We start from the raw sequence: 17,520 nt of genomic DNA, 5'->3' as shown, positions 1-17,520 counted from the left end.
TAAATAAAAATAACAATTTTGTTTTTCTTTTGATGTGTCCCCCGTCGGACTGATTCTTTTTGTTTGATTTATGTTTATTTTATACAAAAGTTTGGGTCTTTTATTTATCAATGGAGGCACTACGAAGTCTGCTGGGTCAGCTAGTAATTGAATAAAATTTTAAAGGTCACCTGATTTTCGTTTAAGAAATTTCCGTACCTAATCCTATCACGAGATATTATCTGTTATGTGGTATTGTGAATCGCATGTACATATAGCAATGGTGTATTCTGAAAGTACTAATTTAGTGAATTGAGCTGATAGCGAACAGAACAATACATTAATGAACCCACAATGGTGCTATAGAATCACTTAAGTACTTTCCCTAATTGCCGGCTAACATTGCTGCAGACACGCACTGCACTACGAGTGTATGGTGAATTTGTGACATTACATTTTTTATTGCATGCAGAGTTTTGAAAATGGAATAGCATAAACAAATAAGCAATTCAACATGGCGTTGATGTTTTTTACCAGCATGCGAACATTATTGTTTTCATTTAAAAAAAAATGATATATCAATTAAACAATACTAGATGATTTTTTTTGATAACGCCATCTTGTTGCGTCTTTAAAGCGGTTAGTTGCCCTCAATTAAAAAAAATTGTATTATTATTCGCCAATAGATGTCGGAAAGAGTTGATTATTGAAAACACGAATAAAACAACATTTTCTGAATAAATCTGAATAAAACGTAGCTAGATCGATTTATCGCCCCCGAAATCCCCTGTATACTAAATTTTATGAAAATCGTTGGAGCCGTTTCCGAGATTCAGATTATATATATATACAAGAATTGCTCGTTTAAAGGTATATGGTATTAAAGGTATAAATGTTATGTCTCGAGGTAGCTTTTGAGTACTCAAGTAGAGATCAAGTGGAACTCGAGTAGCACTCAAGTAGCGGTGTGGTAATTGCGTGCAAACCCACCGGAATTAATTCATTAAGCATTAAGTAATGTATTAAATAAAATTTAATATAAAGATAGAATTTGGCAGTAGTGGACGTCAAGTGAACTCCAAATCGAGTGAGCTCTCGACCAGGACCTGTCTTGCGGTATCCACTTAACCTAATTGGTGCGGTTGATTGATCGGCATTTCTGTACACACGGATCGCACGCTCAATTAACTTTGTGATTGCAAGAGACAATTACAACAAATTGAAAAAAAAAACCGCGTTGATTGGAGTAATTTATATGAGTGAGGCGCGTGAAAATTTCTTGACACAAGTAGTGGTAAATATCATCAACATCCGGATATAGTTCGACATTTGGTTTACGATTTTTTTTTTTATTTCTCATCTATTTTACGTACACTTTATTATGTAATGGGCTCTCACCACGATTTCTTACATTCAATGAGTTGTGATGTATTTAAATGAGAGTGACTATATTTATTGAAGTGATACTTCTTTAGGCGCGTTATGAAAAATTGATGAGAGTGAAATTTTACGATGCGCGCGCACCGTGACACAAAATTAACAGAATGAAGTTGCCCACTAAATCGCTCATTACAATACGACCGACGTAACTTGGCGAGTCTGAATATAGCCACAGGTGAACTTTCCGAACCGTACCGAGAATAACCGAATTTATACGATGTCAAGAAAAGGGATGTCCAATATGCGTGTTTGAGGATGTTAATCGATTTTTTTCAAATTGATTAAAATTTAAATAAGAAAAAAGAAATAAATTTAATAAAAATAAAGTATAACTTCTTACGCGCGTACATAAGTACACGCAACCTTTTTTTTTGTTTTTCTTTTCGTCCAATTAAAACAGATCCTACCTAATCTTTTGACCGCGTACCGATGTTTAACTTGGTCCACGTGAGACTAAAGGCCACGTCGTTTTAGAATAAAGACCTTTCAAATATGAATGCAACATTTTACTCACGGTAATCTCATTTGAACATAACACATATCTCCAGTGTTCATTCAACAATGTCATTACGTACTTTGCCGCGATGTTGCAATAAACAAAACAACTTTGTGTATTCTGAAAGATATTACATTGGAACAACTATGTTAGTGTTTACGTGTTTATTGAACGGCTTGAGAACACCCGTGTTCGTCCAACATTGTATCCAAACAATATTGCGTGCTGCATAGCTTTATGAAAAATCATCATAGAGATGCAAAAACGAAGAAAAAATTATTTACCACCAATCTGTTTAGAACCTTGAAGTTTTGACGTTGGGTGCGGCCTGATTGGTTTTCAATTTCTCTTATAATTACTTAATTGATAGATTATCAGCTTACACTTCAAGCTGAGCAGATGTAAATCAATAGATGTTCTTTGAAATGATATATCAAGGTTCTTTGATATGGTCTAAACTCCAACGTCATATCATTCATTAGTCACTGTCGCAGAAATCATGCCTACTATCTAGAACCATTATTTTCATCAGTCAGATATTGTTTTTCATTTGTTTCAGTCTAAAATTACATCACTACAGATAATAAGTATTTTTTGAAAGATTGATTGGTGATTAAGATGCGTTCGTGCGTGCACAGCAGCTAAATCAGACTATTTCTAAAATAAACATAAAGAAAAGAAGCAATGAATATATGTATTTTATCAACAAAAAGGCCATTCCTTCTGAAAAGCTAATTCGAATTCCGACTGAGACAGATCTCATTAAGTCTTAACTTTTCCGTCTCACTGGAAGTTTTAATTGCACTCTGCGTGCATTAGATGCATTCGTCGTTTGCTTAACAGCTTATATTTACCGTATTTACGGCTTGAAAACAAACGTAACTCAATCAATATTTCATTTTATTGCTACTAATAATAAGAGCTATCACGAAATCTAACGACATTTATTTTTGAATAAACACGTAATTTTGTCGTGTTTACGAGGACCTTACACGATAGCACGTAACGTGTTAAACGTGGTGAAGTAATTAGTGCGTCTGATTTATGAGCCGAAAATCGCAGGTTCAATTCCTACATCGGTCAAACATTCCGGTGGCAATGACTTCTTTGCTCTTTGTCTGAGTGTTTAATATCTACACATGTATCTATTTAAACGTATATCTTGTATGTGCATCAATTTCCAGTTCCGATAATACTGGGGATCCTAATTTGGGCCCGAATTACCATGTATTACATTTCCGCAGTTTCTATTATATTATTTACATGTATTATTATAATAAATAAAAAGTTATAAAATTATGAATTTTCCTAGTTGCTGAGTGCTAGGGTATTTTGTATGCGGGTGATGGAAGGCCGGCTATCCTCGACCCACGCTGGTTCACCTCCAGCGGGGTAGTCCGTAGGATAACTCACTCTAACCGGCGCCATCTAGGCGGGCTCCGGATCGCCTGCCGACCGAGAGGGCTGGTGGTCGTGGCGCCGACGACCGCCGGTCCGGCGTCCCGAGGAGGAGGGTGAAGGGAGAGATGTGCTCCACACTAAACGCTTCACTCTCTCTCCTTTGCCTTTTCATGAGTTTTGTCTCATGCGAGGTTCGGACGTGGGTTGTGAGCGACAGGAGGTTTTAGTCGGTTCGATTCTGACATACCCCGCTCGCCATCCCTGGTCTGGCGATTTCCTCCTGACCCAAAAAAAGGGTATTTTTGTAGGCCCGTGCGAGTAGGTATCACCCTAGGTGCCTGATTACAATTTCCAATACAACAAAATTAAACAATTGAGACCTCAGTCTCATGTTTCAAGGTGACGTTGACGGGCTCCGTTAAACCATTTAAGAGTGGGTGTCCCCACAACCCCGTATCTAGAATAACAAGATAATACAGGGCATCACTCTCAACAATGTTCAGTTACCTCTATACCGAATAACTTTAACTTATCTTTGTTGACAGCCTGACATACACAAAACATTTAGACATCTTTTTTGAAACATTATGTGGGTATATCATGATTTTCCTCCTCCGAGGAATGGCGACGTCTGGTGAAGCGCACTGCCACCCGAAATGATGACCACGATCACTCTCCTGACAGTGCGTACGACTGAGAAGAATGAGAGAAAGACGAAGAGAACTTTATTTACTTCTTGGTGATTACGATTAAAATGATTTGATTACGATTACAATTTACGAGTACGATTTACGAGTACGATTACGATTTACGATTTACGAGTTTGATTACGATTAAAATGAAGAAGAAAAGAAATTTGGATACGTAAAAAAAACTACCGTAATTGTCAAGGGACGGCGTTAATGGAAAAGCGACGGGCCTAATTTAAATATTCCAATTTCGATCCATCGTAAATCACTCGTAATAAATCACAGGAATTTAATAAATTCGTCTTCCCTTCGGATTTGTTGAACAAATTACAGATTGGTCTAGGCGTTATTCGAGAAAGAGTTTTTACTAGTACTAATGAATGTACTTGTTCGTTCCTCTTCGTGATAAACCGAGCTATTAAATAAGATGCTTATCTATAGTATATTACTATATAGTAAATAATAAAATAGGAAAAATAGTACCTGGTAAAAAAATAGTAAAAATAATAAAATAGTAAATAATCCAATAAAAGTACTTATTTGTATTGAAAATTTAATAATAATATAGGTTATGATCTGAAAAATGAAAAGGATGATTTAGCAATTTCAGACTACTATAGATTAATTAATTCCGAACCAAAACCGGCCAGAAGTAATGGATGCTTTTCATTTATCATCTGTTCTTTGATCCTATTATATGAATAAGGCAGCTATTTATTTAAACTATAATTCATTGCATTACCTTAATGTCTGATGTAACATACATAATATATTTATCTCTCATATTTAGTAGTGAGAGATAGTGAGTAGTGGTAGTGGAATTAGTACGTTCTGGTCTAAAGGGAGAAACAGTCTATTTACAATTGAGAGTTCGACCTTAACTATTATTATGGTTCAGATATTGATTACTATTCCGTGTTAACCCTCTATCTGAATGTCTACTCTTCTTTGTTAACACAAAACCTTCTATTCCTAAAGAGGATTAGCTGCAGATATGCGGCTTGTTATCAACCCGTAATAGCAGATTAGAAGATGACAACCGATAAGGAGTACTAGGACCAAGGGTGCTGCTCTAGTATTTGAGACCAAGTCGTTAAATATACATTCTTCGTTAGGAGTAAGAATAAATTATCAAATTAAAACATTCTAAATTTTTGTTGCATCTCAATAAGTAGCATAAGACAAGAGTAATAGTATATCTCTTTATCTATACTCATTTAATTGTTATTAAATGTTTTCGAAGTTTTGCGACATCTTCATCTTTCCCATTTATAAAGTCATAATTTATGAAAATAACAATTTGCTTTAAAATTCCTTATGATATCGTTCCGCTTAATAGGACCTCCACCCCGAAAGCCATGACTCTGAAAGTGCCATAAACCAGAATGAAATATTCATACCCACTGCAAAGTCTATATTAATAATGTGTTGCATTAGACCAGGGGTGAGTAAATATTTTGATAGCCGGGCCACATTGCAGATGACAATTCGACCTCGAGCCAAATAGTTTTTTTTTTCTAATTTTAAGTATAGTTTTTGCTACGGATGTCAATTAATGAATTAATGAATTTTACTTGCGTTCTACTATATCGCAGGAAAAAATGGCGGGTTTAGATTTAAGTTATTTTGTTTATTCATGCAATAATGTGATATAATAAGTATAATAACTAATAAAATTGTGCGATTATTATACATACTGTAATTGTTCAATTATCATAATTATATTTTCGAATAGGAGGCGCTGAAAAGAGCGTGGGGTATCCAACTCGAGGTCTTCTGCCTTTTATACAAGTCTCTCCATGGAATCTTTCTTTCTGGAGATGTACCCAAAGAACTTGAGAATTCGTAGTTGAACAGTCGACGAATGACTATTCTGTATACGAAGTTCCTTGAGGTCCGAAACGCTGTCCACGGAATTTTCAGCAGTCGTCTCCAACACCACCTCTTCAAGGCATCGATTTTCCAGGTATCTTGTAATTTGAGCGACCACGTTTCAGACATCTAATGGAAGTCATCAATATCGGAGCGATGCAACGTTTTTTATTATTAAATCATAATAGGAAAGCGGGTGAGAGTATTCATAATTTAGAAGAATGAATGATGTGGTATTAGTAACCAGGAATAGCTAGAGGTCAAGGTCGATTAAAGGTACGATTAGATATTACATTCTGTATGGGTCAAATAGTTTATTAAAACATTTTTCCAAAAGAGCTTTCTCTATTTCAGATTTTTTTATGAGACGGAATCATAATCTGAATAACTTTATCTGAATTTGCGTGAAGACATTATACGATATTATTATCTTATGGGCAGCTACAGGGAATCTACATAATCGAGCTATAGAACGATAGTGTGGAAAGAAAACAAGATATTTTACGTAACCTTGTTACTTTAGCGATTGTTATAAATTTCAGACAGAATGATTTAACTAAGAGAAGTTGACAATTAGGTAGGTATTAACTTTATACCTAATTGTTAACAAACAGACTGCTTGCTTGTTTCATTATATTGCTCTTAATGCAAGCTCTCAGCTCAGATCTTGTATCTGTTTGAGATTATATAGAACGACCATTATATTTATGGTTGTTAATTGATTAAAACCTTTCATACGGGTTTATACTGTGGGTTTGAAAGCGTCATGAGTACATTCCACTTCGATAAAGCGGCACGACACGAGAACCCTCTCATCGTGGCCGCCGGTAACTACATTCCCGATCCTGCGGACAGAATGGGAAGCAGTCGACGTCGCCCTAAACACGTCATTTCGGATCCTCCCGATCCACTAACGATTCTTTTAGGTACCTCAAGCACCGATCGTCGTTCGTAAATTAGCCCTCAGACACAGTTCAATGAGTTTCTCGCCAGATCTCAGTGGGTCGCGTTTCCGATCCGGTGGTAGATTCTGCGAAGCACGGCTCTTGCTAGGGTTCGTGTTAGCGGTAGGCAACAGCTTGGCTCTGCCCCTGGCATTACTGAAGTCAATGGACGACGGTAACCACTCACCATCAGGTTGGCCGTATGCTCGTCTGCCTACAAGGGCAATAAAAAAAAATTAGCAACGTCATCAGGTTTGAGCCCCGTGAGCTCACCTACTAGTTAAGGCTACGCTGATATAGCCTCTAAAGGCTCAAAAAAAAAGTGACATTACATACAAATTATTCAAACATATAGTAAATGGATTGTTCCGACGTCATATATACTGTAAAAAATCATGCTATAGGTATATAGCTGGCTTAGTTATACCGTTATAATACTGAAGTCAATATGCACCGGTGACTGCTTAACATCACGTGGCTCATATGTCTACAAAGGCAATATTTAAGAAAATACTAACAAATACCATAAGGTATTCATTCTCAGAAGAATGTGTATGCATTAGGCCTTCAAGATAGTCTAATAGCTTTCTAATAGTCTTCAAGATAGTTTTTTGAATAACGGATTATGTAAAGTCTCAATTTGCTAACACTTCACTATTCATTCATCATATTCTAAAACGTATTAAGATTAAGATATAGAGCACAGACACAATCTCCGAACTGTAATTTACGTGTAACTACGTTATTACCGACATAACAACTATAGCATCAATTTCTAATTTACAACGTTAATCCGCGTATCCCTCTTACATATTACAAGAGCGGCTTCTTCCGTAAACAAACTGTCTTGAATGTAACCGCAGATCTGTATTGAAACTATAACGGGTATGATGTTTATTTCGTCTTTAAATTAGGGAATTAAATTGACGGGAGAAAGCGAAAATGTCGTAACTTGCATTTTGAGCTAAACCACTTTTTACCATAGCGCTCTGGTGTTAAGTTGGTTTTTTCAAGTTACGACAATTCCGCTTTCTTCTGTCGAAATATTTTTTAAAAGTGTAATTTGATGGAATATATTTAATCCGGCACTTTGTACGTGTCTTCTGTTCACGAAAAATTATTGCCGTCAGATTTGAGAGGTAGGTCAAATACCGATCCTTTTCTGAGCCCGCACGTGCAGGTACCAACCACCATATTAAGAATTTCTGTCTCGAAGCAAACATGTAGTCCGGTTTTAAAAAAAAAATGTTATGTAATTTTCATCCGTGTCTTAAGTTGGTTGCCGGCATTCACCTTACAATGACTCTTGACCCCTACAACCACGTGCTCATCTACTCAGTTAATGAAAAAAAAGAAACATTTAAAAAATTAGGTAAATTAGCTTAATTTCACTAACGAATATAAATTTAAAACTCGAAACCTACACTTAACATTTTTTAAATACTAGTCAACCGATTTAATATGTGATAAGGTAGATTTCTGAAATTGGTATCTACTTAAATTTTATATGTTTCAAAGGTATTTTAAGTATCTTTTATATGTAAATTGCTTATTCTTATTTATGTGTAAAGAAGCAAAATTTAAACTTAATTTATTTATTTTTTATTTCTAATAATTATTATTATATTATAATACTTTGTATTAATTTTATGTATATTTACAGAGATATGTATGTGTATATGTATGTGTACATATATGTATATGTATTTCACTGGAATGGTACACCGCGCGTAGTTCGTTTCCAAATGATTCTTGTCCACCTGATGGTTGTCTGGAAGAGATCGCTTTTAGCGATAAGACCGCCAATTGTACTTTTTGTTTTTAATGTATCGCACTGTTTATTTGTTTTTTTGGTGTACAATAAAGAATACTCTCTCTCTCTCTTTCTCTTAATTTACTTAACCCGAAAAAGTATAATTACTATTACATTAACAATGCTTACATAATTGTTTATTCATAAATGACGAAAGCTTTGGGTATAATATTAATAAACATTACTGGTATATCTGTCTCCTCTTGTTTGGCGAATACTTTGATGCGGACTTATTTCTTTAATCCATAAATTCTAGTTTACGATTGAGATTGAGAGTCCTTGAAGAGAAACTTGTACGAAATAAATATTTTTGGGTAAATTTCGCGCGTTCATTGAGTCGAACTAAAACCACGTAAATCTATCTTTAGAAACTCGAAAATAGCTTCGGCCCCTATGTAAAGTATTAAAGCGGTTTTCGTTTTCAGGAGCGTCTAAGCATGGAAGAGGTTACTCAGTTGAGTGACGTCAGGAATTTGGTGAATCAACTGTACGAGGCTCTGAACGTGAGGGAGCACCAGATAAGGAAGGAGAGGGAACTGAGGGCGCAGCTGGAGAAAATTAACACCGAGTTACAACCTCTCGAAGACGTTAGTACAAATACCTTAACAGCAGAGTTTGCTTTTTTTATTTATTTATATGTTTGGGAAGGCTTAGACGGACAAAGGGAAGATCTTCCGTTGAGCGGGTGATATTTGCTCGGTAGACCGACGTCTGAATGTGGTTGTTCGGAACATGTAAATATGCAAGCTTATCTTGAAAATGTCGTAAGCGAGATTCAGGTATCTGTCAAATATCTTGTGTTCTGTGATGGTTACCGCCACAATTTATTTATTTGTTTAATATATTTTGTACACATAAAGTTTGTTTTGTTATTTTTTTTTATATTGATTTTTATTCTGCTTATATTATTTTGATTTTAAACCAAAAATCGTAAAATTGTATGACGGTTGTTATGATAGAAAAGAAGATATTTGACAGATACCTAAATCTCGCTAACGACAATTTCAAGATGAGCGATTTTGCTCGCTCGGTGGAAGATCTTACCTTTGTCGTTACCATCCAAATTTGTTGACCTCGGAAGAGATCGCCAACTTGCATTTACTAGCGAAAATACCTATTATGATCCACACGGGAGTATCTACCATCCTGCCTATTGCTACCGCAATGTACTTATTCTTTCCAGTTTGAATTTTCAACAAAAGGTATCATTATCACTGCCTTTAAAGTTACTTGTTACCGTGATTTAAATTCTGTAGATGATATTAAACATACAAATAATAAACTCTGCTATTGAATATCTTTATAAAGGACACTAAAAGACATTTTTGAGTAATCGATTGAATCGACCGGGGCACATTCTCGTCTTTTAATAATGTTAGAATTTGAGGTTTCATGTATAATGATGCACCGATTTTAACTAAAACGCCAGTTGATTAGTATTTCTCAGTCAGAATTAACTGTTCGTAAAATACCATTATAGTCGTCATGGCCTAAAGGACAATACGTCCGGTGCATTCGTGTTGAGCGATGCACCGATGTTCGAATCCCAGGCGGATACCAATTTTTATAATGAAATACATAATCAACAAATGTTCACGATTGACTTCCACGGTGAAGGAATAACACCGTGTAATAAAAATCGAACCCGCAAAATTATAATTTTCGTAATTACTGGTGGTAGGACCTCTTGTGAGTCCGTGCGGGTAGGTACCATCACCCTGCCGTCAAGCAGTAAGGCGTTTCGGTTTGAAGGATAGGGCAGCCGTTGTAACTATACTTGAGACCTCAGAACTTATATCTCAAGGTGGGCGGCGCATTTACGTCGTAGATGTCTATGGGCTCCAGTAACCACTTAACACCAGGTGGGCTGTGAGCTCGTCCACCCATCTAAGCAATAAAAAAAATACACTCTTCTACGACGCATTTCAAAACACTCTGTATTATAGAGAAGTTCAATTTATTTGCAGAAACGTAGGAGCCTCGAAGTTGAGACTTCGCGTCGTACTTCCGCTCTAACGTGGTTCGGTCTTGGCCTGATGGGAGTTCAGTTCGGCGTTCTGGCCCGTTTGACATGGTGGGAGTACTCCTGGGACATCATGGAGCCCGTCACTTACTTCGTAACATACGGAACGGCTATGGCGGCGTATGCTTACTTCGTTCTAACTAAACAGGTGCGTAAAGTGTTGTCAAAGATATTAATTACATACCACTCGATTTTATCTGATTGTTATTTACACTAACACCAATAAGACGCGATGTTATTATTATTATTTTTAATTATTATTTTTTTATTGACGTACAAAACAAATCACAATCATTACGGTACATTACATATTAACTAAATCGTACAAATAGTATCTAAGTCTGATCTGGATTGTAATCTAAATTATTGTATATGCAATCAGCAAACTCGGATTAATGTACATAGCGAGCGAGCCGCCAAATTAGCTATTCAAAACAAAATTACAAAATACAAATAATTTTTTTTAATTACAAATAAAATTACTTCTTGGAAAAAAGTTTTAGGAGTTCTAGGAAAAAAAAAACGAATTATCTACCAAGTATCCAAGTTATTAATGTTGGTAAGTTTTGTGAGTCCGCACGGGTAGGTACCACCGCCCTGCCTATTTCTGCCGTGAAGCAGTAATGCGTTTCGGTTTGAAGGGTGGGACAGCCGTTGTAACTATACTTGAGACTTTAGAACTTATATCTCTATTACAATACTTGTCTCGAGGTGGATGCCGGCATTTCGTTTGTAGATGTCTATGGTCTCCGGTAACCATTTAACACCAGGTGGGCCGTGAGCTCGTCCAGCCAACTAAGCAATACAAAAATAATGTAACAAATAAAAAATGACGCAGGGTTATAGCGACAGCCGGCTGTGTTGAGGGTAAAAACTTTTATTGTTATCAATGGTTTAAGAAATTATCCGAATTACAATTATTTAAGAAAATATCTACATTAGAGGCGTTATACTTCATTATAGTATAAGCAGTCGGAAACAAAAAATTTACCATTAAAATAGTAGATACTTTGTTTTAACTTATTAAAGATATCTTTTTTTCTTTTTCTTTCAGGAGTACATTTTGCCCGATGTCAAAGATCGACAGCATCTGTTGATGCTACACAAGAAGGCAAAGAAGATCGGGCTCGATATTAACCAATACAATAATCTTAAAGATCAGGTTAGTATTGTAGATTGTTCTTGATTACACTTCAAAATCTTACAAGATAACACATCTGATTACACTTCAATATCCCAGATTACAAACACAAATATTTACAATAGCACCTGTGTATGTAGTTGATTAAGATTCAAAATCATACAATATTTACAGTATAACACATCTGATTATACTTATAAATCATACTATATATATAACATATATATAATTAAATTTTTTTACCACCCACTAAAATTGATTACACTTGAAAATCTTACATTACAAACGGAATACTAAACTACGAGTACAAACTATGATTATGTTCGTCGGGTTTTCATTACAAACCTGTAATGTGTTTATGTTATACAATCAGCGCATCTTCTCAACTACAGAAGGAAACCTAAGTTACCTGTTACATTTATGGTATTATACAATATACAATGGTAAAACATTATTATTTGGTATATTATCTGTTCCGTGCACACGAGTAATGATTTTTGCGAAAGTATAGTTTTAAATTTATTTAATATTAAATTTTGTTTATAACATAGTCACTGTGTGATGTTTTGAAAAGACGCTACAGTTTTATTTTTCTAATGTTGGAATTCATCTGTCTTGTTTTCGTAATGATTATTCAGATATTTTTTATAGTTTGACTAACTGACCCGGCCTACTTTGTAGTGCCTCAATCGATAAATCAAATACCTAAACTTTTGTATAAAATAAACTTAAACAAACAAAAGGAATCCGTCCGACGGGGGACACATCAAAGGAAAAACAAAATTGTTATTTTTATTTAATTCCCAGTATTTTCATATTTATCTACATTTTAAACCTCTGGACTTCCACAAATAAATCAAGACCAAAATTAGCCAAATCGGTCCAACCGTTCTCGAGTTTTAGCGAGACTAACGAACAGCAACTCATTTTTATACATATAGATATGCACTAGATCAATATTAATTTATCAATACTATAGACTAATAGTCCAAGTATCGAATACGAGCGCCGCCCTTGAATATTGGGTCTCGTTATAATCGTACTGTTAATTTACAGATAGCAAAATTAGAAAAAGACCTCGCTCGTCTCCGCGACCCGCTCCAAATCCACCTACCCTCGATGTACGTCGAGAAGACAACCGACGACAGAAGGTCACCGCTCACCAAAATCAAGGACATGCTCGAAGAGACCAGCAAGAAAATGAAAATCACGTAATATTTGCTGAATCACTCTCGTTAGCAAAGTTATGTAATGAAGCGCGCTATTTTTCGATTATTTGAAAATAGAACGCTTTCGAATCGTTGATGTTGCTTTTTTTTTGTATGGTGGCAGCACTGATGAACATTTATCAAAAAAAAAAGTTTTTCCGTGAACGTTAACAGTTTTAATTTGGCCGGGTTTTCAACATATGAGTTGATTCGGAGCGAGTGTCCTCTTAAGAGCTAGATGGAATAGGAATTAAAAACTAAAGTTGACAGTCGAAACGTCCATGTTTCACAAATCCTATTGCTAAACTCAAACATCACGCTAATTTTCCTTTTTTTTTTTTCAATCGAAATATTGATTTGTTACTGGCGCCATTTTGTTTTGTCATATGTCAAAATATATAAAATAAATAGATCAGTAAAAGTGGAACAATCAGTGTATTGTTGGAGTATTCCCGCAAACTCGGTCCGGGCAATTTCGTATTCTGAAAGCCCGCCTTTTTTGTTTCTTTGTGTAATCTGTGTTTTGATTTTTTCATCGAGTATTTGAAAATTAATACTTCTAATTTAGTATTCAATTATAATCTAACGTGCATGAAGTTTGTATTGTTCGAAATTAATTGTGATTTTGGGTTTTTAGGTAAATTTAGTTTTTCAAATGTGTGATGATTAGACTTATTACAGTACTTTGGCACGTGAATGAATATCAAAATTTAAAATATTAATTCTTGCCACTGATCTACTGAATCACAAAATGTATTACAGGTATAATTTTAAAATTAGTTGAAATTTTTTATATTAAAAAAAATATATATAATTTAGTTAGAATTTTGAAATTTATGCTCAGTAAAATTGTTTCCTATATTTTTAATTAAGATCTTAATCGATTATTGAATGCATACGTAAGTTTTAGTGAACTTTATATTTGTTAAATCGATTGTAATTTATTAAGGATTCATACTATATGTGATCAAAGGCTTGTAAGTTATTTAATTATTACAAAAATAAAATAATAAAAAGACGAGAAGAGCCTCTGTGGCTTTGTATCCTACGTCTGATAATTTAAATACTTCTTTTCAAGAATAGAAAAAAATATGGAATATACTTTTATTTCAATTCGTGTTATTCGTCCATATATTAATAAGTGCAGTGATTTAATTTGAAATAATAACCACATTGCTTTTTGAACTGATATCGACAGGTGAAGGGCAATTTGGTTTAAGCGCTCGCATTTCACTCAAAGCCGACATTTATCTAATGTAATCAAAGGTCCGTTTCAGTATCAACTATTCGATGTTTTATAATTGAACTTCAATTAAGTTCACCTCACTGAAATAGCTGAAGAAGTGTTTTTGTTATAAGATATTTTCCAAATTGTAATATTTAAAATTTGGAAAAATATCATAATTATATTAATAACTAGCTGAGTCTGACCATGCTACCCGCCGTTATTGTCGTACCGCGGGGCGAAGCTAGTCTAACAAGTACTCAGTACTAAGCCTAAGTTACTCCTTATATCATCAGCTATCTATCAGTGAAAGTCCCGTAAAAATCGGTTCAGCCGTTCCAGAGATTAGCTGGAACAAACAGACAGACGGACAAAATAAATAAAAAAATAGTTTTTTGGTATATGTACTGTGTTTATACATATTTACGCATTTAGTAAAAAGTGGTTATTTTATTATTACAAACAGACACTCCAATTTTATTTATTTGTATAGATTATATTGTATTATTAATAAACAATAAATATCATAATTTTTGCTTTCCTGTAAAGTTGCAAAAATGTAGCTTAAACCAAATAACCTTTCACTCCTCGTCATGTAGATTTTTAGTGTGTGATAAAACGATTTCACCTTTATTTTTATGATTAATAAGTGCGTAGACTTAACGAATCTAGTCTTTACTAATAATAAATATGTAGTTCTATCACAAAACTCGAAACTCGATTGATATACCAACCCGGTATTTCATTCGGAAGTAGTTTCCTTTTTTTTGCCAAATCATTTCAAAGACTTGTTAAGTAATTATTAGTCTTTTAGTCTCGTTTTTATCATAGATTAAAATATGAATATTTTAGTTTATGTCTGTTACACTATAGATTGTTCTAGAATAGAACTTTGATAATTTTGATGTCGAATTGACCTCATTGGTCAGCGAAAAAGTATTCAGTATTTAAATAATTTTTTTGTTGTTTTTTCTTTGTGCAGTGTTTACGTTTTTTTTCGATAAGCAAAGTACCAGACTACTCAAGTTTAAAATATCAATAAAACCGTAGGTACTTTTTTTGTTTAGACTCTTTGTTGCTTCGTTATTGGCGATTTAGTGATTAACAATTTGAGGCTTTTTTTCCTATGAACAAGATTATGTAAAGATTTATAGTCGGTCATTATTAAATTCATATCGTATCCAATTTTTTTTTTTCATTTAACATGTCTATATTTTACTAACTCTTTTCTATGAATATTGTTAATTTGTGGGACAATTTATTCATCTTGCATTTTTATAACTTAATTGACTAGGGTTATAAAAAAATCAAAAACAACATCCTATCTTCATTGTTATAGAATTTTTGACAGCTGTTAGTGATACCAGAACACAAAGTAAAGATAAGTAAAGATTGTTGTTAGAATTACATACTTTATTTTTACATTAGCATTGGAACATTTTTAGGTGTTCCACGTATTTCATTTATATAATATTGTTATAATAAATCTTTAATTTGATTGTTGAAATTAAAGAACATTGTATTCATAAAATTTGATCTTTTGTAAATCAGTGTATTTAAATAGAGGCGCTCGCGTCCAAAATGTAAATAAGTAAAAAAAAAACGTATTAGAAGTAAATCCAAAGAAACAAGCTGTAAAAATTTGGCTGTGAATTTAAATGTGAAAAAATGCAGTTTTTCAGTCCAAATACGGTTAAGATAACAGACATGTCTAACTATACACAATTAGTCGATAATTTTGTAGTTAAGATGTATGTATGAAAATTTATAATATTCAATGCAAATTGAATATTTAATGAATTGAAAATACTTTAGGAGGTAGGGCATTTTGTATTCTGCCAAAATACAGTGCGTAGAGCATAATATAAACTGCAGGAGATGTTTGAGGCCGCGTGGTACCACCGTCCTGCCTTGTTCGTCTTTGAAATCGACCTCATGTCTCAAAGTGGATAGTTGTGCACGATCTCGCTTGTATAGGCAGGTTTTTTTTTTGTCAGGCTGGCGGGCGGGGCATGTCGGAGTCGAACCGACTAAAACCTCCTGTCGCTCAACAACCAGCATCCAAACCTCGCATGAGACACAACTCATGAAAGGCAAAGGGGGGAGAGTGAAGCGTTTATTGCGGAGTACATCTCTCCCATCACCTTCCTCCTCGGGATGCCGGACTGGCGGTCGTCGGCGCCACGACCACCAGCCCTCTCGGTCGGCAGGCTGTCCGGAGCCCGCCTAGATGGCGCCGGTTAGAATGGGTTATCCTACGGAATACCTCGCTGGGTTAAAACCAGCCCCCTTCACCGGTTACCAAACCGACATGTGAGGGGGACCTGAAACACTTAGTGGGTCAGGGCTTGGGCGAGGTCCGCCTCCTTGGCCACCGTTCGACGGCGGCGGGCTTGTGCGTGTATAGGCAGGTAGACTATCATCTCGTTTGATCTACACTAAGAACCTAAACAATCGATGATCAAATATTTAGGTCGTTTCAAGTATCCTAGAGGTATGGAAACTTTGATGAAGTTATTGTAACTAATAAGGCCCTATAATGTATTACGTTTACGTAAAAAATCTCTTCGAATTTTACTTTAAAAAAATTATATTTTATTGACTTTTAATCATCTGTTTATATCTACAGTTACGCTCTGTAGTATTTGTGCTAAAATTAAACACAACTTTAGTCTTTAAATAGTCCAATTGTGTTAACTTTACAAAAGAATATACAAGAATTTTATTTTTTTTAATTCTTCTTCACTTTATTCGTTTTTTTTTTAAGGAAGGATCTGAGAACTCCCTCTTGTTTCCCTCCAACGATTTAAAACTCGCATCTATAAAACATACTAAGTGATAATCGATTTCTACTTACTCGAGTTGTTCCATCAATCGATTGAGATCTAATTACGACAGGCACTTCAACACAACAACAGGCAACACTCTAGGTGCTAAAAAAGAAGTAATTCGATCATCTATCTATATATATAAAAATGATTTGTTGTTCGTTAGTCTCGCTAAAACTCGGGAACGGCTGGACCGATTTAGCAAATTTTGGTCTTGATTTATTTGTGGAAGTCCAGAGAAGGTTTAAAAGGTAAATAAATATGAAAATCTTCGGAATTAAATACAAATAACAATTTAGTTTTTCCTTTGATGTGTCCCCCGTCGGACGGATTCCTTTTGTTGGTTTTAAGTTTATTTTATACAAAAGTTTAGGTATTTTATTTTTCGATTGAGACACTACGAAGTCTGCCGGGTCAGCTAGTAAAAATCATGGTAAAATCTTTGATATAAGATAACGTTA

General features: G+C 34.7%; 1 protein-coding gene across 1 annotated transcript in view; it reads left to right on the top strand.

Moving 5' to 3' along the window:
* LOC101746817 (calcium uniporter protein, mitochondrial) overlaps positions 1 to 15,416 on the top strand; it is a 154,244-nt gene extending 138,828 nt beyond the window's left edge. Inside the window, exons 5-8 of the mRNA XM_004931932.5 lie at positions 9,060 to 9,221; positions 10,602 to 10,805; positions 11,712 to 11,819; positions 12,855 to 15,416. Coding sequence (XP_004931989.1) covers positions 9,060 to 9,221; positions 10,602 to 10,805; positions 11,712 to 11,819; positions 12,855 to 13,013 — 633 coding nt within the window. The 3' untranslated portion in view covers positions 13,014 to 15,416. The remainder of the gene's footprint in view (positions 1 to 9,059; positions 9,222 to 10,601; positions 10,806 to 11,711; positions 11,820 to 12,854) is intronic.
* Positions 15,417 to 17,520: the final 2,104 nt, after the last annotated feature.

The sequence above is a fragment of the Bombyx mori genome, chromosome 22, assembly GCF_030269925.1.
Source record: "Bombyx mori chromosome 22, ASM3026992v2".
Lineage (NCBI taxonomy): Eukaryota > Metazoa > Arthropoda > Insecta > Lepidoptera > Bombycidae > Bombyx > Bombyx mori.
Note: the sequence above shows the minus strand (reverse complement) of the source record. Positions and strands in the feature narration are given on the sequence as shown.